The sequence below is a fragment of the Rousettus aegyptiacus genome, unplaced genomic scaffold (genome assembly GCF_014176215.1).
Source record: "Rousettus aegyptiacus isolate mRouAeg1 unplaced genomic scaffold, mRouAeg1.p scaffold_m13_p_6, whole genome shotgun sequence".
Classification (NCBI taxonomy): domain Eukaryota; kingdom Metazoa; phylum Chordata; class Mammalia; order Chiroptera; family Pteropodidae; genus Rousettus; species Rousettus aegyptiacus.
In genome coordinates, this window is record NW_023416309.1 from 70,545,723 (window position 1) to 70,573,076 (window position 27,354).

Below are 27,354 nucleotides of genomic sequence, written 5' to 3' on the forward strand. Positions count from 1 at the left end.
AAAATGCAGATTCTGATTCAGCAGCTTTGGGGAAAAGCCTAAGATTCCGCATTTCTTACAAGTTCCAATGGGATGCAGTCACTGCTGTCCCATGGGCCACACTTTGAGTAGTGAGGGTCTAGAGCGAGCCAGATTTGAAATGTTGAAGATAGAGTGGGCTTTGCTGATTTTCTACATCCAAAGTGACAATCCATTTTGAAGCTCCCTTTAGAGTTAGAAAGATACTTCTGGAAGAGTTAGGATAAATATCTCTTATTGAAGGAAAGAGGAGTTTTCTGTATTGCAAGAATAGGAGCCCCTATCCCTAAGATATATCACAGGAACCACTCTCTATCATAAATAAAATCCCTAACAGAGTATTCAGTACACAGTAGGTGCTCCATAAATGGTACTTGTGCCACTCACGGTATCATTGTTTTTATTATTAAGGCAGGACCCTCATTTCACTTCCTAAACCAGCCAAGCATGTGCTTTCAACATCCAAGACCCCAACAAAGCTCTACAAAGCACTTTCATCCTCAAAGTATGCAGCAAAGACAGGGGCCAAGCACAGGAAGGCCTGGGTCCAGGATCTTTCATTTCAGACACACCCACACAGACCCCATCTGGTCAAAGGAAACTAGTTCCTTTGCTTTTCTCAGTTTTGATTCATTTGCTGTGAGTGGTAAATATACTCCCTTAGCCCAGTCATGGCTAAACACTAAGTGTTTGCCACATGCAAACACCTGTTTTAAGTGCTCTAATTGGTTTAACTCATTACGTTCTTAAAACGTAACGCAGGTACTATTAACCTCAAGGGCAGATAAAAATACTCAGAAAGCCAACGAAACTCTCCTGAGGTCACATATATAGTAATGGTTAGGGCCAGAAAACAAACTGAAGAAATATATTTTATAACCCATGTTTTCCAGTGCTTCTCAAACTTTATTTGCTAAGTGATTCATTAAAATGTAGGTTCTCATTCAGCAGGTGAGGTGGAGTCTGAGATTCTGCATTTCTCACAAACTCCCAGATGATGCTGATGAGGCAAATCCACGGACAACCTTTTGAGTAGCAAAACTACTCATATTCTGTGATGCCCCCTGCTATTTCTGGATATCCCCCTAAAATACTCTTGCCACCACACTCTTATGATCAGTGCTTTGATTTGATGAATGAAAAATCACAGTCATTCCCCACTTTGAACGCAGGCAAAATTCTAATTAAATTCTGCTCAAACAGCAATATTTTGTGTCAAAGGATATCAGCTATTTGAAAAAGCAGTTGTGTCCATTATAAGCTATGGATGTTGTGGGTTGTTACGAAATTGCTTTTAAAATTTAAGTGCTTTCTGGTCCAGAAAAAAAATTCCCACCTCTAAAAGCAAAGTGAAGAGTTTCAATGTGAAAAATACAAGAAAGGATTTCTTCAAATATAGGAGTGAAGTATATTAGCTTCATTTCTTTCTCAGATCACTAGAAGAAAGGATGAACTAGAAACTAGAGGATATGACAAATCTTCCTGTCCAGTGAAAGTCACTAAGGGCAAATCAAGACTGTCTACTTAATCAATCCAGATTCTGTGGCTGGAAACTAGCTGGCTTATTAATGAGACAGAGAAAATTGGAGCAGAGAGGGGTAAAGGTAAATTCCCAGGGGCGCTCTGGATACCAGGTGACCAGAATTTCCACAATTGCAGACAAGGTTCTGGATAAGCCTGACTTCAAACCACGAATCTTTGGGGAAACAAAAATTACCTACTCAAAGATGGTTGAAATACTAAGTTTCAATTCAACAGTGATCAATGATCATGATCATAAAAATTAGTTATAAAGGTGCTTTTATGCAATTTCCATAGCCTAATGATTCTCAAACTTTGCTTCATATTAGAATCACCTGGGAAGCTCTAAACATACCTTTCCATGCTTAGGCCACACCCTTACATCAATTAAATCACAATCTCTGAGGATTGGGGCCAAAGTACCCTTAATTTTTAAACCTCCCCAGGTGATTCCAGTGTGCAACCAAATTTGAGAACCACTGGAATAGTCTTTCGGTGTCTTCATTCATAAAATTAAAGAGTCTATCTGGACCAGCGGTTCTTCACTCTGTCACATGTTAAAATCTCCTTGGGGAGGTTTTTAAAAAATAGTGACGCATCCCTCCAAATTCTGGTTAATTTATGGGGTCTAGACACCTGCACTTTTAACTGCTCACCAGGTGATTCTAATATACAGCTGGGTAGATAACTACCGGCCCAGATGTTTTTGCCAAGATCCCTTCCACCACTTATATTTTAAGCATTTATGATATTAAGGCTAAAATGTATCTTAGACTTTTTGAAAAAAGGGGTGTCTCCTCTACTTTTAAATCATGGATCTCAACTATGGAAGAGTCTATGAATCCTCTTAAATCCTATGCAAAATGTTGGATGAATACATATGTATTCACATATATGTATATTTTTCTAAGAATGTCCTCAACTTTTATCAAATTCTCTAAAGACTTAACTCTATTACCTTAAGTCAAGTTTGTGATTTCTGATTTAATAAATTTAAGAAAATTCAAGAATGAATAGAAAATAAATTTGATCTTGGCAGCATGTTCACTGTCACCTAGGGGTTGCATATCCTTATTGCAGGTTTAGTTCGGAAATTATTACAGCCTATTCTTTGAAAAAGGTAATGAATGGGAAGATTTCAGATTCAAGTATCAAAACAGAAGCTGAATCAGAGACTGGGGCCAGCACTAGGCTGTCTGGTAATGGTCACAATGAGAAATAACTACCCCATTTGTACTTGTAAGAATACTGTCCACTCTCATACTTGGGATTCATGTCCCCCACTGGGTTAGGATATTAGGGTTGTTTAGTTCTGCTGGTTGTTACCTTTATGCCTCAGTTTTAATCCTGGCTTTCATCCTTACAATGCTGTGTCCTTGGGAACATTACTAAACCTTTCTGTTCCTTCCATGAAAAGGGGACAATAGAAATATTTTTAAGATTGCTATGAAAAACAAGTAAGAAAATACATGTAAAGTGTTCGGCATAATACTTTGGCACAGAACAAGATCCCAAGAAATGTAAAGTTATATTGTTATCACTACTAATGTAGTATTATTATTAACACCTTAGTGACCTTATCCAAGTCACTAATTTCCTTGAGCTTCATTTATTGTTCCATACAACAAGGATAATAAGCCCTGCTCCGTTTCCTTCCTAGGGTTATAGTGACAGCCAATTAAAAAAGTATTGCTATTACATGGTGACTCATTAGTTATCCAAGCAATCTTTAGAGTACAGGAATGGGTCACCCTATAATACAGACACAATCCCTAACTTCTGAAAGTGCTTTTTGAGATTCCAATAGTTAGCAGTCTCTACAATGGACTGCAGCAATTTCTTGTCACATGTCTAGGACCTTAGGCAGCTTAAGCCCTCTCGCGCATGGGCAAGGAAGCTGCAAGCTCCCTTTTAGGTAAGAGAATTACGCCGGCCACGCACTAAATCACAGGTACCATAAACAAACGGCTCTCCTCCAGCCGAAACACTCAATGGCTGCAGTCTGTCCCATGCCAATGCCACTCCAGGGGGACAGTCTCCAGACACCTTCACAAGCCTGAATGCCCATTAGAGAGTCACCCATAGCACAGACTCCACGACCTCCCCCATCAGAGCAGCGACATGACTGAAACCTCTCACCAACTTCAGCAAAGACTCAAGGCCATCAGCTTGCACTTACCTGGAGTCGGCTTGGCTGTACGCACGGGGGTATAATGGTTTTTGGAGGACGATCTGACCGGTGTGTTCTCTTTGGGGGAGGTATCGATAGCCGAGATCACTTCTCTTTCACAGTGTGCTATGGGGATTGGTCCCTGTTGTCTCAAGATGTCAGCCAGGGCCCTAAACAAAAAGGAGATGACACAGTGAGATTCACTAAGCAAGTGTGCAAAGGGCCTGTAACATGTGGAGCTACTGGAGACCAAGCCACAGCATTCAGTTCTCAGTAGTCACAGCTTCACCTGGGGCTGGTCTCAGGGGGAATGCAAGGTAGATGCTGCCATGCCTGAGGGTACAGGCACTAAAAGGCATTGATTATGGTTTATTTAATTCATTTTGCATCAAGGAACTCTGAGCCCTTTCAAAAGACTGGCTTCCCCAAATCCACCCCTAATTCCAGGCAGATATCTGCATCAGCCAGCCAGCGGAATGCCACTGCAGTGAAGGGCTGACACTATTGGCCTCAAATTCAGCAGCAGGTTACTAATATCAGGGGGACCAACCTCCCCACTGAAAAACATACACTGAGTAGCATGGGCTCTATACTGGTGGCCCAAGTACAGCACACAGCTCCCACTGTCAAAGAAAGGTGTGATTTAGCTGCAAAAACAGGATGTACAGATAAAAAGATAAAGCACAAAACACATGGATGGTTGAGACAGGGAACACAAGTGGAGCTTAAAGGAGAGAGCAATTATAAACACGGAGAGGAAAACGCACAGGAAGAAAGATATGTGCAGAGATGCTACTGTCCCTGGAGACACCCAAACCCTCTGCAAGGACCCAGTTACCCCAAGAGAGCAGCTTTTATTCACTCAACACCTAGGCTTAACAAACAAACCCGCATTTATTGAGGACTCAGCATGCATCAATCCCTGCAGAGACAGGGGTAAATAGGGCACAACACCTGTCATCTAAGGGCTCACAATTTAGGGGAAATCACTTGCCAACCTGGTTTCAAACAGGACTCCCTCTGTGGGTGTGACATATGAGATAGGCAGTGTTGATGGAAAATAGAGACATGCTGGGATACCCTGAAAGGGCAAAGATAAGTGTGGACAAGTCACAAGAAACCACTATTTGGATATTGTCATTTTAGGGCCAGGTTCCCTGGGTCTGAGTGAACCCCTGTTTTGCACGAGCTGGGCAAGGATTCTTCAGTCTACTCAGGGTATCCCTGTGTTGGGTGGGGCAAGGCGCCATGCTGCCAAGGCTGCTCTCAGCTAGCCTGGCCCGCCCCACGGCTTCATTCACAGTGGCATTCTAGCTCCTGTACTCTGCTCCACAGCAGTTTAAAAACGTGTTGTCTGAGAGCGAATTGTTTTCTTCCATTATGCTGCCTCTGACATGCTGAACCTTCCTGGGAGAAGAGCATCAAGCTGGCATTCTTATCACTCAGTGACATTTATACAGCAATTTCAGATTTTCCAAATGTTTTCCCCTCACTGACTTTGTTTCTCTCAGGCAGTAAAGAAAGAGCAGACACATGGCCATCACCCCCATTCATTTGAGTGGACCAAGGAGTAAGGAAAACACAGAAGCTTGCCAGTTTGGTAAAGAAATTCAGACAGGCCTGTGGTCTGAGTCAGAGACCTGAGGCTCAGAGTCTCGGAATAAGTAAAAAGCATTGTCCTAAAGGTCAAGAGATTTAGGTTCTAATCCCAGCTCTGCCACTGATAAACTAAATCTTTGGGAAGATTTGTTAATCTAAAATTAAAATTTAATCTTTTTCCCCCCATTAACCAAGCAAGGGTTTATACTGACTTCCAAGACCCTTTCTAATTGCAAAATGCGATAAGTATTTTATTTTTTAACCACACATGCATGCAAGTTCCTTAATTCCTTTATCCTACTGTTTATCAAAGACACCTTCCTACCATATGAGTTAAAAGTTATAACAGAAATATAAACCAATAAAATAGTAGTTAGAGCCCAGAAATAAACCTATACATCTATAGTCAATTAATTTTCATCAAGGATGCCATGATCATTCAATGGGGGAAGGAATGGTTTCTTCAACAAATGATGCTGGGACAACTGAATATCCACATGCAAAAGAATAAATTTGGCCCTTACTTCACATAATATATAAAAATTAACTCAAAATGAATCACAGATCTAAATATGAGAACTAAAACTATAAACTCTTGGAAAACATAGAAGTAAAGCTTTGTGTCATGGATTTGGCGATGGTTTCTTAGATACAACACCAAAAGCACAAGCAACAAGAAAAAAAAGATAAACTGGACTTTATCGAAATTAAAAATTTTTCTGTACCAGAGGATACCATCAAGAAAATGAAATATGAAAGAAAATGAAATGAATGAAAGAAGGGAAAAAGTACTTGCAAATCATATTTCTGATAAGATACTTGTATCCAGAATATATCAAGAACTCTTAAAACTCAACAACTGAAAAACAACCCAATTTAAAAATGGACAAAAGAAATTAAGACATTTTTCCAAAGAAGCTATACATCAAAAGTAGCTCAACATCATTAGTCATCAGGAAAATGCAAATGAAACCACACTGAGACACCCCTTCACACTCACTAGGATGGCTAGAACCAAGAAGAGTATAATACCAAATGCTGGCAAGAATGTGGCAAAATTAGAGCCTCCATACACTGCTGTTGGGAGTGCAAAGTGGTGCAGGCCCTTTGAGAAACAGTTGAGCAGTTCATCAAAAATGTTAAACATAGAGTACCACATGGCCCAGCAATTCCACTCCTAGGTATATACCCAAGAGAAATGAAAACATACATCCACACAAAAGTTGTATGTGAAGGTTTATAGCAACATGATTAATAATAGCCAAAAGGTGGAAACAATCCAAGTGTCCATAAACTGATGAACAGATAAACAAAATGTAGTGTGTTCACACAATGGATTATTATTATTCAGCCTTAAAAAAGCAATGAAGAATTGATACATGGTACAACGTGAATGAACCTTGAAAGAACCCAGTCGCAAAGGACCACATGTTGTATGATTCTATTTGTAGAAAATGTCCAGATTAGATAGTGACAGTTAGATGACACTGTAAATGTACAAAAATCACTGAATTGTACATTTTAAAATTTAAGAATAAATTTTGTGTTAAGCAAATTATATCTCATAAAGCTGCTATTACAAAAGAAAAATTTGATATTCTTTTACTTTCTTTTTCTTGCCTCCCATGTTCTTATAAGAAATCTTACCTGTCTGGTACACATGGAGTATGGATTCTTGTGGTTAAGTCTATTGCTTTTAGTAGGTCAAAGCCAAATCTACATCAGTCACTTTTCATGGTGATTTTATCCCCCAGGAAACATTTGGCAATGTCAAAAGACTTTTTTGGCAGTCACAACTGGGGAGGGAAACGCTACTGGTATCTGTTGGCTAGAGGCCAGGGGTACTGCTAAACCTCCTATGATACATAGAACAACTCCCCAAACCCCCCAAAGCAAAAAATTATATGGCAATAATGGCAGAGTTGAGAAACACTAATCTATATCTACACAGTACTAGATGAAGTGGGTCTTTGATTAAGGCTCAATGTAATCTAGTTCCACAGGTATCTACTGAGCAGTCCATCCAAAGATCGAGCACTAGGCTAGGCTCTGTGACACAGTGGAGCTGGGGACACAGAAATGAATGTTCTTAAAGAGAGAGCCTTGTCTGTTCAGGCCGTCAGTGTATCCTCAGGTCTTGGCACACTTCCCAGCTATATTACATAAGCAGAGAAAGGAAAGAAGATGGTCCCTGTCCCAGCCTCTTTGGGGCTTTCAGCCCACCATCACTTTTGTCCACAATAACAGTACAAATGACAATTTCAGAGTGCATTCACTCCAGGGTTCATTGGCCAAGGGGGATTTAGCAAAGATTTTCAAACTGAGTTCACCTCTCCCTGGATTGGGAGATTCTTGATGCCCATCTCCTAAGAAACCTTGCAGGATGCAGGCCCCAAGAACTGAAGGGGAAAAAGAGGACACCTCTGTGAAGACACCAGGCCTGGTGGATACCAGACAGGCCTGGATGTGGCTTGCTGCTGGAGAATGAGTTTTAGCTTGGTTGCTGCCAGGATGTCTCCACCTGAAGATAATAACCAGCACTGTATTCTCTTCAGGATACAATGCCCAGTTGGCTCAGCTGAGCTGGGTCTGCACAACCCAAGAGGAGGGACATGATAGGGCAGGTATTCCTGAAAAGACAGGCTATCTGGGAGCAGGGCCCCTGCCCTGTGCGGTCCCAGTGAAGAACATGGTAGCCAGGGTGACCACCCACTCCCATGGGCTTCCCTGACTCCTGAACACCATTCTCCAAGATCTATCCTTTCCCCGTGCCTTCTGGCAACTAGAAAGGTGGCCCTAACTCTCAGATACCATGTTCTCAGGAGTAAAACCTTCTGCCAGTTCCCCCTCCCTCAACTTACACTTCCCCTCCCTCATCTCCTCAGCTCAGTGACCTCCCTCCTTGCTCCTGTTCCTTGTTCCCCTCCATCTTCCATCCCCTTCTCTCCAGGGTACTTGATAAATATTATTCTAATTCTGAAATGTGCGATCCCAGTCTCACCTAATTAATTTGGATACGCTGGAGGAAATGGGTTAAGGCCTGAGCTACTTTCTAACCGCAGGAAAGAAAATTGGTCACTGAGGAACAGGGAAGTGAATTCTGTAAATTAGCAGGTGGCAGCTTTCAGGCCTGATAGAGGAGCAGAGACTTCGAAGCAAAGAAGGGATGGACAGTGACAAATGGAGAGAGTGAGAGACAGAAAGACAGAGGTAGAAGCAGATAGAGAAGGAAACAGGTGGAGAGAGGGAAGAAATTCAGCCAACAAATGGAAAGAGAGTGAGCAAGTCAGAGTATCAGAGGCAGAGAGAGGTAAAGGGAGAGATTCAGGGATGAGGGAGTGAGAAAAAGAGACAGATGAGCAGCTAGAGAAGAGGGGACAGAAACAGAGGGACCGAGACAAGTAGGAAAAAGGAACAAGGGAGAAATTGAGAAACAGTCGAAGAGAAATTCAGAGAAAGTGATTCGGAAAGCTAGAGTCATTCAGAGGGAAAGAGAATCAGGGAGACAGAGATAGGCAAGTGAGGAGCGAGGACAGGTTCCCAGCTAAGTGTGGGCCCCCACCAGTCCTCCCGTGCCGACTACAGATGTGTCTAATTTAAGAACTTGTACAATCTTGCTCATTTCTCTGCTTATTCCAATCCCTTCCTCCCCCAGTGCCTTTTTTTTTTGCTGCAATATCTGGATATATTAAACAAAAGAATGCTTTTTGCCTGAATTATCTGTATAACTGCCTTGCTTCACCACTCCCTTCGGCACATGGCTTCCTTGGCTGTTGTGCATGGTGGCAGTCAGTGGAGAGTAAGTTAATTGGGCAGCAAATCTGAGCAGGCAGGGAAAACAGTCATTCAGATCATTCAGGCCAGGAAACTTTAGTGTTCTTCAGTTCTCGTTGTTTGTATACTAACCATATGCATAACTGAGATACCATCTTCTATTTGGATAGTACTTAACGCTTTCTAAATATGTTTACCTGCCTTATCCAGTGTGATGTACATATAAACCCTATGACCTTTGTAGCTATTATTACCCCATTTTTTATCAAGAAACTGATACTAATCCTAGGACCAGAACATGGTAGAACATAAATTTGAACCCAGGGCTTATGACTTGAGTCTGGATGCCCCTCTGCTCACTGGGACTGCCTTTCACATACATCTCACATTCCTATGAATCTGCTGCTTGAACACATCATCCCGGTCTCTCCATCTGGATTTGCTAATTTAGCAAATGCCAGTTAATATTTGGGCATAGAGAAACAATTAGTAAATGAGTGTTTCAAGTCAAGACCAATAATTTATTTGCTTAAAACCTGGGTTAATGTTGTCAGTGGTCCCAAGAAAATGAAAGTATGTTTGCATTTCTCTAAGTGTTGAGTTATCTCAACACCAGGGACTAAGCCCAGTCAACATTTTGATGTGCTACCACCTGCATTCAAGACACGAAATCTTTCTTAAAATAGCAAATGATTCCCCTAAACAATAAAAAGAATAAACAAGACCTTATTCATAACTCTGCTTCATAGTCTTGCCTGCTTGGAAAATTAAAGGCTATCATTCATTAAGTAATTACTATGTGTCAGAAATTATGTTAAACTCTTATATGCATATTATATAATCTTCGAGTGGCCACATTTCACTGACAAGAAAACTAAGATTTTGAGAGATTAGACATCTTGCCTAAAGTCACACAACTAGCAAGTGGTAAATACAGATTTCAAACATACATAGCAAACTAGAGGCTGACTTTATATCATTGAATTATCCACTTATCTATTCGTCCATTTGTCCTTCCATTCATTCATCCATCTTACACTCCATTCATCCATCCATCCATCCATCCATCCATCCATCTATCATTCCAATTCTCCATCACTTACACATTTGTTTTTTGGTTTTGTTTCACTTACCATCTCCCTGCAATGGTTTCTGAATAAAACGTTTTAGTATTCAATCTTTAGTGGAAAAATCTACCCCGACAGAACTCAGCTGCCCCTCTACTGCCCATTTCTATTCACCTTAGTGAGCCATCGACATCAACAGCTTTGACAGGGTTTACATTATTTTACCGTGCAACCTTTATGCCAAATGAAATTCTGAACAGACCACCAATATACTTCACTAGACCCTTGCTTTTCATATCACCAAGGTGAGGAGTCAGAGTCCTGATCTACCAAGCTCTTGCCCTCCACTCCAAGCTTCATGGAGTTTTCTTGTTTGAAAACAAATATGGCAAATGAGTGCCAAATTAAAAAAAAAAAACTGGAATTTTTTTCACTATCTTCAGTGGTAAAACTTAGATCCCCCCAAGTTAAGTGGGAAACCTGGAAGTCCTTAGTTAATCTGGTAAGTCTTTTTTTATCTCAACTAATGCTTTTCACATGGATCCCATGAATGCTGCTGCTCACTAAAGAGGAACAAATGGAAACCAGCCTCCTGCCTCTGCCATGCCTCTGGATTTCTGAGCCATTTAAATGCCATGGAGGGAAGAGAATAACTTTAGCTAGTATCCAGTAAGTTTTTTTGTGCTAAGAGCAAGCAGGCAGGTTAGTTTAGACCCCTAATCATGCCCTTTTTCTTATTCAGGAGGAGTATAAAGAAATTTACACTGTTGAATTGGTATGATAGAAGGCCAAAGAGATGAACTAATCTATGAATAAACTATTCTAATGAATGTTCCTATTCCTAAGGACTAACGAGAACATTCTTGTTTTTTAAGAATTTTCTAAAAGCATTCCTGCCTAATTAAGTAGAGTATGCTGAATATAATTTTTTTTAAAAGAATGCAAAGTTCTTCCGTAAGAGGGCCACCAATCTAATTTTTAGTTCCCTTCACTGAGGAAACTAAGTAAAATGCAGATAATCTAGGAAATGGAGCTATACATGTAAAAACTGCAGAACAAACCAGAGGTTTTTTTTTTTTTCCAAAGTAAATCTTGGTAGTTACTTCTTTAGGATTTCCCCTACAGGTAGAGTGTAGACATACTATTCCAGTTAAGTAAAGTATTATGGTTATTTGTGTCCCAATTAACTGAGCTTTTCCTTGACACTGACAGCCTAGGAACAGCTAGTGTCTTCTTTGACCTCATCCTCATGCTTCTCTATTGGGCAGTCACTCAAGATGCGTTAGTCTCTGAAATATGCACTCTGGACAAGTTAAGTGAATATATTTTTAATAAACATGGACCAAGGAGAATGGCTTAATTTAGTTTTCCTTATTCCTGGTTCTCTCGCAGTCCACTTGAAAAACACAGCTGCTGGCTTTGTGTGTGCACAAGACTGCTTTCCTCATACAGAGAGGCTCCGAATGGATGTGGAGATCTCTTTTGTTGTGGTAACAATGTTTGTGCATCTGCACTGAGCTGTTCTGCAGGTCTGAGTTGTCCCCGGCACAATTGGAACTCATCATAGCCAATAAACATTGCAGAACTCAGCAAGGGAAGGCTCAGTCTGCCTGCTTTGTTTTTTAGGCAAGCAGGGCAAGTCACTCCATCCCAATGGGTGCCTGTCCTGGGGCTGTGGCTCGATGACAAGCCATGATCTAGGCAGAGTAGATGTACATCCCCTGAGGCCTTATTCATCCCTAAAAGCATCATCTCCACATACTCTATTCTTTGCCTCATGAATCATATGAAAATTTACCTAGGCCTGAGAAATTCAGTACCATCAACACCAAGCCCAGACTTTTCAGAAATATTTGGATTGTTTGAGAATAAATCAAAGATCTGGATATGTCAAGTGCAGCTATCAGTTGGAACTGGGAAAACAAAAATGCTACTGAGATTTGTTTTATAACTTGGGCAGCCTGGTGATAGATGAGTTAATAAATGTACCCACTGCTGCTGTTAGCATTACTGTTGGTGTCATCTTTTTGATTTGCTATTGGCACAGACCTAAACTCATAGGTAAGGCAAAATAAAGATGGAATAGTCTAGTGGTTAAACATGGGGATTCTCGAGCCGGAGTGCCTGGGATGGAATGCTGGCTGCTTTGTATACAGTATTGGTGATCACTAGTTAGCTACTTAAGTATCCTGTGGCTTTGTTTTCTCATTGAAAAAAATAAGGCCAAAAATAATGTCTACCTCTTAGGGTTATTATGGAGATAAAATGAGTTAATGTCTGTAGAGCATTATGAACAGACCTGGCACCTAGTATGCACTATATAAATATTTGATTAATAAATATATCCAAACACAACCTCCCAGTGTCTACAGAGGCTCAGCCTACAGGAACCACAACAAAAGTATAGGTGGAAGAGGGAGTCTTGGAGGAATGCCTCAGTAATGTTAGAAGATAAAACTCTTGGTATAGAGAGTGAGCCACATGGCATGGCTGTGGCCACAGGTCATCCTGGAAGGGACCACCCAAATCCCATATTTTCTACTCAAGCTTAAGAACAGGAATACTTCTGGTCATACACCAGTATTCACTGAACCCTGAACTTGGGACTTGGGGAGCCAACTGCAAAGAGAGTGTCTGTTCCTTTATGCAAGACCATCACAAATTGTGCTTCCAATAACATGCAAGGACACGTCAAGATAAAGTCCCAGTAAAAAAGCAAAGGGAGTCACAACACGAGCAAAATAAATCAGGATCTATTGGGGTACAATAGTGCAAATTAACCAAACTGGTCAGGGCAACATTTTCTGCAAAGGATTCAGTTATTTTTTTTATTTATTCTTCCTACCTTTTTCTTTTCTTTCTTTCCTCTCTTTTCATCCCTCTTTCCTTCCTTAAAAAAAAAATTATAAAAGCTATTGTCATTACCAAACTCAAGTACCCTCACATCAATTCAACCATTTGATGGGTGGGGTACACAAAACAAAGACAACCCCTAATCTTTTCCACTTAAATTCATTCATTCATTCAACCATATTTGCTGAGGAACTACTTTGTGCCAGGCACTGCCCTAGTCACTACAACACAGAAATGAACAAAATAGGCAAACACTCATGTCATCTTGACATCACAAGGGAGGAGATGGATGGGTGCCTAGGGTTGGAGACCAACCAATTTCCCAAAAGAAATCCTTAGATGTTTAAATTCTGTTTGAAGGACTGAGATCAACATGTAGCTCTTGGCGACATCACTTAGGGGTTTCACTATAGAACATAATCTCATTTCTATACAAACAATATTTGCAAAGGACTGAAAACTTAAAACTATGTCTTATGAGAAACAGACTTAAAACTAGGGATGTTTACCCAAGAGAAAGGAATACTGAAGGGGGCCTTGACTGCCATTCAAACAAGACAAACAAGACAACAGTAGAAAGGATACATTCCCTCTGGGCTGCTCCACTGGGCAGACCTCACACTGGGGAGGTCAATGTCACCCCCACACCCCATGAAAACTAATTGAAATTGCATCTTAGAATGGACTACTGGAGGTTTGGGGGAGCCTTAGCTCTAGATGTATGTGAGAGGAGAGGGATCTGGCATCCAGAGGGAGAGGCACTAAAACACCTCATAAATCACTTTCAATCGAGAAAGTCTGAATCCAAGGTGCTAAAAACAAGCATTCCCATGAGGTCAATTGCAGATAGCAGTCTTATGAATGGAGTGTGCAAGAAAAATCCATTTTCTGCCACACCCTAGGGCTGGTACTATTAAAAGTACAGGTGTAGACTGTTTTTTCCAACCTTCCAGGTATGCTGAGATTTGAATGAGCCAAGGAACACACCTCCACAACTTGATAGCCCCCATCCCACGGCCAGGCTAACAGACCATAGCGGGGTCAAGGGACTTGCCCAAGGTCATGGGGACAGAAAATGATGAAAGCTGGGATTAGCCTGCCTCCTATCTCAGCTCCCAGAAAATGTTCCAAGTCAGCAGTACCCAACCTTTTTGGCACCAGGGACTGGTAGTGCTCCTATGAGAATCTAATACCTGATAATCTAAGGTGGAGCTGAGGTTGGTGATGCTAGCACTGGGAAGCGGCTGTAAATCCAGATGAAGTTTCACTTGCTCGCCCTCCGTTCACCTCCAGTTCCAAACAGGCCACAAACCAGTACTGGTTCATAGTCCAGAGGTTGGGGACCCTTGCTAAGTCAAAGAAAGATGGACGACAACCTCCAAAAGTGAGAAAAGGGACTTGCTAGGTGTCCCTCGAGAGCCACATAAGCAGGCAATGTTGGAGAGGCCAAAGTCCTTTCTATAAGGGGCCCAGGTGCTGTCTAAGTACACCCTGTCATATCCTACAGTAGGTGTGATCCTGGTCTCATTAATTAAAACAGTTGTGTTGGGAACAATGGTGTAAGAGCAGGCTCCTCGGGCAGCACAGTCAATTGAGAAAGAACAGAGGAAGCAAAGACAAAGTTCACTGTCCCCTAATTTCCCAGAGACAAGGCAAGTTTTGCTAAGTCTGCCCCCAGGTTCCTAACCTCTCATGCTCAGCTGGTCATCCACTAGTAGAAGAGAATGAGGCGAGCTCTCATCCTGAGGCTGTGACATAATTTGTAACAGAATTTTTGAAGCCAAAAGAGAGTTTCTAGATTCTAAAAATTCAGAGAAATACAAAAGAAAAGAAACAAGAAGAGGGGAAATTAGCAGAAGCCCCAAAGGAATTTAAAAGGGACTCAAAGCAGCCTACAGTCACCAATTCATCAGAAAGAGGGGCAGGCTAATCCCAATCAATGAAAAAGGGAATTACAAAACACTGAAGAAAATGCACTTTTACTGCCTCCCAGGCCATTGCAGAATTACAAACTAGGCTGAAAAATAAATAAATAAAACCCTGATCTTTGGAGAGCTACTTTTTTAAATAGATAAAAATGATTTGTAATTAGCATGCCAATTGTCTATGGAAGAGCCTGCTTGAAAACAATCTGTCCTTCTGCATAGTGTATGTACCCTGCACAGTCTTGTCTGAGCTATTAATCTGTTCATCACAGCTTTTTTATCAGATAAGAAAAAGAAAAACAACTCCTCCCAGGTCCAATGTGAGAAATTTTGAATTTGCGGAGTCCAAATTGTTGCAGTTAAGCAGGACAAGTTCAAGAAGCACTGGAGAGAGAGGGGAAAGGAACACAGCTCAACAAAAGTGAAGAGGAATCAAAAGAAGGACAGAGAAAGAAGTGACAGTGGACAAAGACACCGAAAGGAACAAGAAGGAACATTTTAATGATGTGACTTAAAAGAGAGAGAAGTGACAGATCCTCTACTTAAAGATCGGATTCTCTCTGCAAACCTTTGAGGGTGGGGAGGAGCCGCTGGCATGAGGTAGGTAAGAAGCTGGCTGTTGACACTCGATCTGAGAACAGAAAAGCTGTGTGATTTCCCATAGCATAGCCTTCCAGGCTGACGGGACAGCATTCCTGGGAAAGTTTAGGCAAATGTCTCAAGATGCAACAAAAAGTCAGAGAGGGTCAACTGCTAGTCCAATGGTCAGGCTGCGACCCAGATCTTCTGCAGGCCCTGGAGCAGCCTCTGAGCTTGGCTGGGCCTCCAGCCCTGTCATTTTAGTGCAGTGAGTGAATATGATCCTGCCACCCTCAGCAAAGCTGCCCAGACTATTGGAGTTCCCTATTGATGGGATCTGAGGCTGATTCTAGGACCATAGAAGAGAAGCTTTTCTGGCAACAACTTATTTGCTATTATGGGGTTTGCCCCCTTCCCTGTTCACCCCCTAGGGATAACAGCAAAGGTCTGCATTCCCAGGACCTCAAAAGACTCTGGAACACACTCTCTGATGCCGCTTAAAATGAAGAGCCATTCCTCTTGCCGTGGCACTTCCTCTCCACGTTCAGATCCCTCCTCAGTGGGACGGCAAGCCTGGAGGGAGAGGTGACTGGGTGGAAAGCATACCTCCCAGAAGAGGATATTTGGCTAAGGGAACCACAAATATGTCCAAAGGACAGATGTCCTAAGTAATGAGACTTTAATGCCGGAGCTAATGGGAACAGTACACGAGACCAAATGCCAAAAACGCCAGGAATAATGAGAGTGTTTGTGAAGCCTGCAGAAAGCAGGGACTCTTCTCCCAAATGCCGGGGAACAGGGCCAAGGCTGTAGCCACCCAGAGTCTGGTCGGAATTCATCCTCCATAGGTCTTTAGATGGTGGTAGTGGCTTTCTGCAAGGAAAATCAAGGGTTCCCCTGGCCTCTTGCCAAGAGTGGGAATGATCCAGGGTGAGGACTGAAAACACTGCTCGAAACTCCACCTCTCTGGGGAGAGCCAGAGAAATGGTTCCCACACTCACCTCAATCAGATGAGTGCCCTGGTCAGAGACCCCTGCCCTGGAGCTGTGGAAAAAGGAATATGAGCCCTATTACTGACCACCTCAAGGTCATAACCACCACCAACCATAATAACAGGAGCCTGAGAGTAAAACCCAGGTTTTCTGAGGTTTCCTCAGGATTCCTTCCTTTCCCATGCCTTTCGGGATAGAGGGCTTAAAGGCATAAGAAACAGACCAAAGAATTATGAAACAGGGCAAAGAGAATCAAGACCGGAAAAGAATAGAACTAGAGCAGAGAAGCAGAAGTGAGCTGGCTGAAATTCCGTGTCTTGTGTGCACAATGCTAGATGTTATAAATGGGGCAAGGAGGGCATGCATGATAAATGGAGCTGTTTGTGAGCTGTACATCTCAGTAATTAAACTGGGACTAGCCCGAGGTCCATCCTCTCACCCCCAGATTGCTTATTTTTTATAGCTCCCATATTACTCTTAGGAGCTAGGACTCATGAGGAATTACCCTAGGGTTCTTTCAATACTGTAAAAGGTTTTGTGGTTTTTGTTTTCACAATTAAAACCAGAGTGTTTCATTTTGTTTCCATTTTTTACATTTTCTTTGTATTGCCCTCACTATCCTCAGCCAATATAATCCATTCTTGAAAAAGAGTCCTTTTACCACCCAGGGCTCCTTCACACCCTGCATGCAACGTAAGTGACGGCCACCAGCCCAGTTCCACAGTACCCTGATCAGTAGGTCATTTATATTCCCATCCCTTACCATGACAACCCATCCCAAGGCATAGGCAGGTGGATCTTTGCTTTCTCAAGTAACCTGAGTGTCACTAACTTACACCCAGGAAGGCTGCCCTGTTGGCCCCCAAAGGAAATGGAGACAGGCAATGTACCAGCTGGGTGATCTAGGGCAAATTACTAAGCCTCTTTGAGTTAATTTTCTCATCTGTTAAATGAGGACCTACTCAGAGGATGATGGAAGGATGCAGTGTGGCAATTCCAGTCAAATGCCAGGTATGGAGCAAGCCTTAGTAAATGGGAGCTCTCATGAGTGTTTCCCTATCACTCTCCCTGTCTCATCCATATGACTTGAGTCCTCATTTAACTGAGCTCTCAGGTCCTCCTCAACACTGGCTTTCTGGGGTTGCAGGGTGATAAAGTTGTATAAGCTCCTAGGAGACTGAGTTCTCCCCTTCCTGACACTTGAACAGAGGCAAGCGGGATCTCCAGCCACAGAACAGGACTGACTCCACCCAGAGTGACCAAGAGTGCCCTTTGGTGGTGGGGTGGGGGGAGGCAGTTCAGCAGGGCCAGAGGCTCTGCCCCAGCCAACACAGTGGGAGCAATGGCAGTGCCCCACCCCTCACCACCCACTAACACCTGACTGAGCGGAAGGAATGCCATACTACCCACAGCAGCACAACCTGCTGCTTCTCCAGCTGCAAAGAGGATTGTGAATAGGCAATGACTGCTGCACCTGGTGGCCCCAGGTGCACCTGCCCTTAAACTCAGCGTGTCCCACTCCTATTCTATTGCTGTGATCAATCTCATCAAATGAATGTACTTTTTTGGTGGGAGGCAGAGTCAACGCACATTAGGAATCTACTGGCCCCTGGGAGCCCATCTCCCCAGGCTTGCCAACATTTCTACTTCATGGATGGCTGTCTGGCCCAGGCAATGACCTCATCTGAATGCCAACTTGCAGAAGCAATGGCATTCAGATGGACAGAAGGGAGGAGGGCACAGAGAACACCTGGCTCTGACCTCAAACCTGGCCACCTACACACCAAAGAAATTGGGTCCCTTTATCAAATTAGGAATCTAAATCTAGCTCTCTACTATATCATGCAGAAATGTGGGGCATTCGTCCCCCCACCCACCCTTTCTGAGCAGTAATTTGAGCTGTTTTCTGCATATTCAACTCACTTCTTCTCCCCTTTCCCAACTTCTCCACTGTCTGCCCCAACACACTGATACAGCATGAAACAGATTTTAAGGCCAGTAATTATCTTTCCACGTGAGGAGTGGCCCCTTCAATGTGGTCATCATGAGAGCAGGCCCTAACCTACAAGGCTGTCATTCAGTACCAGAATGCCTCTTCTGGGCACCTGCCTTTGGAGACAGCTGACACAGTTCGGAGGAGAGCAGGTCTCATTGCTGGAAGCACTCTTTTTTCTTGATGAATAACCTACTGATCACCTATTTCATTCATTGGCCTCAGCCCCATGACTTACTGCTGCTTACAAAAATCCATTCTTCCCTAAGAAGATAAAAATATGCTACCATTACGGAAAGTCACAATGACATGCCATGGGCTCTGAAAGAACTTCCAAAAGAGAAACTGTGGCAACATTTTCCAGGGAAGAATCAGTGTGCAGTCTCCCATGGTGACTGCTTAGAAGGATAACACGTTAGAATATGTATGTCCTGGTTCTTTCAAAGGAAGAATCAGGCACACTGCAGGCAAAGGCCCCAAACTGCATGCCACAAAGATTAATTTCACATAATCATTGGACCCAAGTGTCCAGCTTGATTGGCTATCCTCCCTGAAGCTTTTTTGGACACCTCACCTTGTATTCACCTTGGTCCTGTGCTATCCTGGCCCAGAGCTGAGAAAGGGTGGGACTGGCACCAGTGAATGTGCTTCTGCGGCTCACAGAGCTCTCTTAGATATATAGGAGCCATCCTGGAGGATAAACCTGAAATAACCCACACACAGGCCCACAGGTTTCTGATCTCTGTCAAAGCTGAAAATCAGTGACCTGGTAGGTAGATAGGTCTCAGCATTCCTGCCCATCTCTGGGAAAGGACAGAATGCATTCACAAGCCCAATTTTTAATTAAGATTTCTGCCCGCAGTTTTATTCAGTGACCCATTGCCCTGATTCACAACTCTTTGACTTGCACTGTTATCTTCTTCCTTCGATGATCTGCATTACTCATATCTTATTAAAAGATGATGCTTAGATCAGGTTATTGCCCTTTTAAAAAGATATGTGGAGAAACTGCAAAAAGACCAAGGAAGATGAATAGAAATCATTTTAGTAAGTGGAAAAACTGAATGAGGAAAGGCTAAAAAAAAATGTAGAGAAGAAAGCTGCCACTCACATCTCTAATCTGAAAGTTATTTGGTAGTGAATAAGAATCATGTGTATAAAATCAAGCAGATCCAATTTTTATAGGGCAAATTGAGGCTGACCAGCACTGTGAAAAGAGTGCTGGCCTAGGACACAGGCACCTGGCTTCTAGTCCATGTTCACTCAGCCACTAGCTGGGAAACCTCGGCACTGTGATCCAGTGTCCCTGGACTTATAAAATTAGGGAGTTAGGTTAAAGAACTTGCCTGCAATAAAAGCGCTGATTCTGTAGTGGATGACAAAATAATAGCGAGCACTACTCAGCCTACTGCTTTTACTTCTAGAGAAGGAGAAGCAGAAGAGTAATAATAATATCAATAACGATAACAACAACAGTAATAATAATAGAGTTAGCAATCTGTCCTGACTGGGACTGAAATAAGCCTGATCAAGGACAAGGGACTGAGACCCTCTGAGGGTTCACTGGTCAACTTTCCCACAAACCCTCTTCCCTATCTGTAATATCTGCAAAAGAAGATGCTAGAAATGAGAGACCATAAAAGTGACCAAAGGAAAATAACAGGTTGAAGTTTCTCAAAATAGAGAAAAGAGGAAAAAATTACAGCAGAAAGTAATGTAAAAATGAATTTAACCTAGGCCCTAATATAGACCAGCAGAGCCCCCTCCCCCTTCACCAATCTCAGACATCTTAAGTTCAAACCACAATTTTGTGGTTCCACAAGACATATATTGTCAAGAGATATAACAAAAATTATAAGACAGAATGCACTTGAATTCACCATAATTTCAAAAATAGATTGTGCAGGGCTCAGAATGAAGAAAGTGTGGCAGAGGAAGGAATGTGGTGACATTCAATAGCCAGTAGCTGGGTGCTAGTTCCAACAAATGGTGGGATTCTCACTGACTACGGAAAAGGAGCCAGAAAGTTGAGATCTAAAGGCAATCCTGCCAGGCCCTGGAGAAATAAGACAATGCAAGTGGAAGAATGAAGCTTTTTATGATGTAGTTCCCTTCTTTTCTGGATCCACTGGCATGTCTGACTGGGGCTAGTGAATTAACCTCTTTCAATCAGCTCACTTTTTCAGCTGTCTTAACCACTGCTTCCTGCGTAATTGATTTGAATCGACTGCACAGTCAATCCGATCTCTCATTAAAATAGATTGAAAACAATGAATCGGACTTTTTCTCTACGTGTGCTTTGGCAGCCTAGAAATGTGGGTAAACATCTTGGTATCTTAGCAGCAGATTCTTCCAAATATATGTGCTCTGAACCTGGGTCATGTTAAGAGGAACAAATGTGCACGCCTTCTGGGCTTAAATGAGGTGGGAGAGGGCATGAAGATAGCAAGTAACATGCCCAGGAGAAGTGCCAACTCCAGGAATTTTTGAAAAGTATTTGCATGGCTGACTTACTAAACCAAGAATGAACCTTTGTAGCCTTATATGTCCAAACTAACATCCACTTAACAGTTTGAAACATATCTTTCCCACAGCATATGAACAGGTCACCTCTGTTGAATGTACATAGCCAAGGTGTCAGGAAGAAACCAAGCACAGGATCTGGGTAACACCATCCAATTCTTCCCAGATTACCTTCCACCTTTTACTATTTTTGCTTCTTTCTGTTTTCCTGATGTCCTTCCCTTAACCCCTCCTCCATAAGCCTTCTTAAATTCTTCCACAATTTCACTGTTTTCCCTACATGCATTTCTTTCACTCAAAGAAAACGGAAAACATGCAAGACTGAGATTTTCAGTCCAAAGCAAGTCGCTGTTTCTCTTTCCTTCCAATTGCTAAATTTGAAGTAAAAAACAAGTAGATTCTCTGTTTAGATCAAATCATTATAATGAGCCCACAGTGCTTCAAAAAAAAAAAAATGGAGTGTTTGGGGTGATTTGACAACTCATTGCCCAGGAACCCAGGAAGAGAACTCACTAAATCATCCAGCAAAGTGGTCCTGTAGTTATGTGCTCTGTGAGGAAAAAACAGAGCTTGAGTTTGTAATTAATTTCTAGAGGAAGACCAGGTAGAACGAACTGTTCCCTTGATTCTTCTAGAAATAAGCAGAGGAAGCCAAAGATAAAGAGCCCCTTTGATGTCTATAGGGGTCACCTCCTAATACTTACCCTTTTTCTTAAAAATATCTGCTCACTTTTTTCTTCCCACAGCCCCAAGCACTTCTCTGCTACCACCCTTCATTTCCGCCATCCCCTTCACCCCTGTGCAGGCAGTAGGAGGGCCCAGGACAGCTCTAACTCCACCAACTGCATCTTCAGCATCCTAGTAGCTTCCTGACCCATCTGTTAATTAGCCATTTAAAAAAAAAAAAAAGGCACACAGTTCCTTCCTCAGAATGAATCTCATCTCTAAGACACTAATGAATCAACTCAGGGTAAGGAGGAACAGGTTTGAATGTGAGGCAGCTAGCACAAATATCAAAAGGGAGCCAATCTCCTAGGGCATTTCATAGGCAGAGCCCCTGTCCTTGGAGAAAACTGGCAGTCCCTCACTGAACAAACAGCCCCAGGAAAGCATTGCAAAAACTGCTCATGAAACATTAAAATCTTCTGATGCCTGCGGTCCATCAGTTTGAGCCTAGGCCTGGACAGATGAAAAGAAGGGAAAGGTGAATTTTAGATCCTGATGACAAATGCGGTTTGAGTTGGGAAAGGTGGGTGCCTGATGATCAGGGGCTCTCCAGGTTCTGTGCATGGGGTTCCTCTGCCCATCTCTTTCTCTTCCCTGTGGTTCAGCTCAGTGTGACTATGCTCATCTGTCAGGATCAACAGAGAGCTGTTTCCCCTCAGACCTTGACTTGTCACCCAGAAGCAGGATGGCAAGATCTAATCACTTTTGGAAAAGTCTGAATTTGTTCTTCCTTTCAAGGCTGGAGAGGTGAAAGGAAGACCTGCTCTAAGGACTGAGTGCTCATGGACAGGCGGAAGGCTGGCCAGCCTGGGAACCCAGGAGGAGGCAGACAGCTGATCTTGGGATAGCATCCTTCTTTTCACCCCTTCTAACACTCCTACAAATATCCCTTTCAATGAGGCAGGTCTCCTCATTCAGCCCCTGCTTGCCCTACTACATCTTCAAAGACAATCACACAAGAATAAGCTCCTTGACTTTTCAGAAAGAAATGTCTTTGCTGAAGTATTTCAAGAACTACGTAACTGAGTGCACATCCCAATCTCTCAGTTGACCTCTGAGGAGTATACTTTCTTTTTTCTCCCTCCAGTTTCCCTGGGAAAACTCATTACGGTGTAAATATCGCTTTTTCTGTCACTCTCTCCTTTTCCCTACCCCAGTTCCCCAAGAAGTCATTCTGCACAATAAAATCCCCGGAATAGCAGGCAGCGACCTCTGAGGTGTGAGCAAAGTGAGAGGAGTCATGGTTAACATGCATAACCAGGAGTCAGTGAGCAGCTCCCTGCAATATACATACTTACACTGACATGCTTGGGAAGAGATCGAGATGGGATGCTGTTGAGCCTGAGTTACCCAGAATTGAAAAATAAGTTTCCCCAAACTGCCCAAGGTCACTCACGAAGAGTTCTAGATGGATCTCTCATGTTCTGTCTCCTCCCCCACAAACACAGAGACAAGCATGGTCCCCTACCTAACAAGTACCAATATGATAGTTTCCAAAGTACTGATCAGGCAAGACTGCAGCTGCTGTAAGAGGTTCTGTGAACTGAATAAAATCAGGAGGTGAATTTGAGGAAAAAACATCCCATATTTACATAATGGTCTGAGGGCTGAAATTCACCTCCCTTTCCATGGTTACCTCTCTCTCCCGCCCCTCCCCATGGCACCACCATTGAGCCATACACCCATACACAAACTATTTACCCTAGTTTTGGTGGGGGGAAGGTCAATGGAGGGGAAGAAAATACCAAGAGGGACATCTCCAGGGTCACAAGCCAGTACAGCACAGGCCAACTGCCAGCAACCAAACACTATCAGTATCCTTCCAAGCAATGATGAATAAATTCTGTAGGAGGTGGCAAGGTCAGGGCAGGGGCCAGCTTTAAGAGAGCAAAGAACAAAGGCTCAGAGAGGAAAGAAACCCAAAGAAAGGTTTGTGAGAGTCAACCAGAAGGAGGCCATAGTCAGAGCAGAAGTTGTGATGAGAAGCCAGGGCCACAGGAGAAGGTGAAAGGAGATACCCTTTAGGCCTGGAAGCAGAGACGGGGAAATGATAAGAACCAGGTATATCTGCCCACTGGCAATTTTTTTTCTCCTATCCAATATGAACCAATAGAGAGAATTCTTCATCAAATAAGACCCAAAGAGTATCTTGTCCTTATTTTGCCATCTGTCTTACTTTCTTCTGCATTTGAGAACCAGCACTGACCACGGATCATTTGTCACAACTCCCCCATCAGTTAGTGGGACCAGTCCAGGCACAGACCCAGTACCTTAAAAATAAGATGGAAGTGGAATGCAGGGCAGTGGGAACTTAAGGTGATGAGTGAGGATTATAAAAGGGACTCCTGGAAGCACCCTAATTCCAACATCGTTCGTCAGTATTGAAGTACCCACTCTTTGAGGATTTGACTCAATAAAACCTGCCAGGGAATATCATCTTTTCTCAACATTCACAATAGCAAGGGGTGGGGGGCAGGGAGAATCATGCTCAGAAATTTCTATTTGCCTTTCTCTTCATCGAGGTACAGGTGATTAATGTCCACAGCAGTGAGGGACATTTTGGTCTGGTTTTCAGGCTAAAATGATAATGTGCAGAGATGTGCTAAAGGTGTATGGCTTAGGGTGGGGGCCTGCTGGGCAAACTCAGAAGCAGGACTGATCGGGGGGTTGGTCTGGTTATTAAAGCAGTGCACACACCATCTGCCAGAAATGGAGGCATTTCCTAGGGCTGGGTTCCGTGAAAGGACTCTGTAGTACCATGTCCAACCATTCATCATCAAAAGGCGACTGGAAGCAGAGCTAAGTTTACATCCCCTGGGTGCTTTGTTCCTACAGTTAGTTTTTAAAAGGGGCTGGTTTCCTGTTCTCTGGGCTTTGACTTCCCAAAGGGCTCACTGGGAGGTAGAGTGGTGAGGTGGGAGTCAGGGTGAAACCATGGACTACCATATTTTGAGCTCTTGGCATAAGTTTTGGTAGAAGACAGCCCCCACCGCCTCCCTAATGTAAGCAGTGAAAGATGCCCAGCAGGTTTAACACAGCAAGAAGTGTTAACTCGGAGAGTTCTGCCTACAGGGTTTAAAAGAACAAGTCCTCCAGGCTCAGCAGGAAAGATAAGCAGCCCACTCGGCAGGATGCGATGAGGAGACACCATCTGCCCTTGGTCAACGCGGAACAGATAAATCTATTCCTTCTTCCCCCAGGAGGCATCCTTTGCATATCGCCCCCATTTCTAACACCATCCAGTTTACACTAAATCACTTGGTACTCTTTTCAAAGGTTCTAACATTGGTCAATTTCCTATGTTGAAGATGATGCTCAGGTTTGACTCAGAAAACCAAATATAATAAGAGGCTACACCAAAGTGCCCACACGCCAAGAAAACTAAACCCTGGACCCCCAACCAGGATTACAGAATTTGTAAAATTCTTATACGCAAACTCCATGGCTATCACCGATCCTTACATTGCTTTGTAAACCCCCTACCACCCAAGCGTGCGTTTCGAAGAAATGGAGAAGGTACAAGAGGCGTTGATTTATTGCACGTCAAAGAAGCAAGAGTGAAATTCACTTTAGAGAGTCAGGAGAAACGTGGTGATGCCAAGAGTGAAGAGGAGAAGGGAAGCATGTGAAGAAGGGTGAGGCTGCGGGGAGACTGGGGGCGGGCACCGGGCAGAGGCTCTCACCTGTGGATGTTCATCTCCCGCGGAGGGCGGTGGGCCTTGTCATAAGAGACCTTGGCGAAGACGCCGGCCACGATGACGAAGGCGATCACCCCGCAGGTGATGTAGACGGTGAAGTTGGTCTTGTCCTTCTCTGGGTCGTACTTGTTCTCGGGCCCCGGCGAAACCACCTTGGTGCTGGGCGTCTGTACCCACACCGGGCTCTGGTAGTTGTTGCACTGGCGCTGGTCCAGCTTCTCGTGGCGCTTCTTGCAGCAGAAGCGGTAGTAGCAGGTGCCGCAGCAGTACAGGTAGCCGCTCTCGCTGTTATTGCACTCGAACTCCTTGTCGTACTGGCCGCTCACGTCGTAGTAGCCCCAGCACGTCTCGTAGGTGACGGCCGCACTGGCCGCCGCCACCGCCGCCGCCGGCTGCCCTCGCCGACTCCCTGCCTCCGGGACGCCGGGCGCCCGGGCGGTGCCATTTAGCTCGCGGCCGCCCCGGGCCAGGGTGCCTCCGGGCCGCCGGCCCCCGACGGCAGCGGCGCCAGCGCTCAGGGTCCGGTTGGCCGCACGGCCGCGGGCGCCGTGGACGCCGGGCAGCAGGTCCAGGGACTCCAGCGAGAGCAGCAGCAGCAGCAGTAGGAGGCGCCGCAGCGCCATGGCGGGGCCGGGCGGGAGGGCGCGGGGAAGCTTCCGCGGCAGGCCGCTCCCTCGGCTGTTGGGCTCCGAGGGCGGCCGCGCGGGCCGGGCAGGCGGCGCGGGGCGGTCAGCGGCGCCTGGGCGATGGCGCCATCGAGGCGAGGATGGCAGCAGCGGCGACGGCGGCGCGCGGTGCGCACAGACCGGCCCGGCGCGGGCTGCTCTGCTTTCACGCTGCGCGCCGGCTCCGCGCTCCCCCTGCGGGCTCGGCGCGCCTCCCGGGCAGCCCCATCCCCCGCTGGCGGCGGCAGCGGCCCCGCGCACGGCTCGGCTCAGGCAGGACCCGAAGCGCGGCTCCGGGCGGCGGCGTGGTCCCGTCCGGGCTGGTCCTGCGGGACGAGACGGGGAGCCGGTCACGGGGTGGGGCGACCGGCGCTCCCGAAGGCAGGAGGCGGGCGGCGGGCAGGGAGGGAGCGCGCAGCCCTCGAGGAGCGAGACTCGGGCCAGGAGGGGCGCGGAGCCCGCCCTCGAGACGGGGCTCCGCGGCCCTGCGCACCGGCCACAGAGAGCGCACGGGCTGCCCCTCTGGGCACCGCTCGGCTGCCGGAGCCCTCACTCGCTAGTCCCGCGGCGCGCTCCCGCCGCAAGCTGGCTCCCTGGGACAGAGCCGGCTGCGGCCGGGGTCGGGCGGCGGGCCGCGGGAGCGCAGCGGCTAGACCTCACTCACTCACCATGCCCTCCTGCGGCTTCAGAGGCGGCGGCGGCGGCCAGGCGCGGCCAGGCGGGAGCGCAGCGGCCCGAGCGAGCGAGCCCGAAGCTGCCGGCTCGCCGCCTGCACTGGTGCCGGAGCGTGTGCGAGAGGAGCGAGGGAGACACACGCACTCACACTCCCGCACACACGGGAGCGCTGCGAGGGGAGGGGAGGGAGAGGAGGGCAATCGCTCACCACCGCCCACGTTTACATGCCCGGGGGGGGGGGGGTGCTCTTCTTTGCTTCTCTCCTTTCGCGGCACTTGAAGCTCCGCTTCACCAAAGCCCAAGACACCAGCTTATCAGCACAGCGAATTACGCAGGCAAAGAGTGGGCCGGGGGCAGGGCGGGAGTGTGCCCTCTGGAGCGGGCCGGCAAAGGACCAAACCTCCCCTGCCTTTGCCCGCGTGTACAGCCCTGGCGGCGGGTCCCACCCTACCCGAGTCCTGGGCTGCGCGCTGCCTGAGCTGGAGTTGGGGTTTCTGCAAGACTTTGCCTCTCTCTAGTGGCGACGCTCGCTGTGGATAGAAAAGATAAAACCCATTGCTACGGGTTCCAAAACTG

General features: G+C 45.1%; 1 protein-coding gene across 2 annotated transcripts in view; it reads right to left on the reverse strand.

Moving 5' to 3' along the window:
- Positions 1–26,061, reverse strand: part of LOC107517402 (protein shisa-6) — a 597,831-nt gene extending 571,770 nt beyond the window's left edge. The window contains exons 1-2 of one of the 2 annotated variants that reach the window (XM_036223917.1): positions 25,424–25,832; positions 3,719–3,879 (exon numbers count right to left, since the gene is read on the reverse strand). In XM_036223917.1, coding sequence (XP_036079810.1) covers positions 3,719–3,879; positions 25,424–25,437 — 175 coding nt within the window. In that variant the 5' untranslated portion in view covers positions 25,438–25,832. Of the gene's footprint in view, positions 1–3,718; positions 3,880–25,423 lie in introns of both variants that reach the window. The other variant, XM_036223918.1, reaches the window with a different exon arrangement.
- Positions 26,062–27,354: the final 1,293 nt, after the last annotated feature.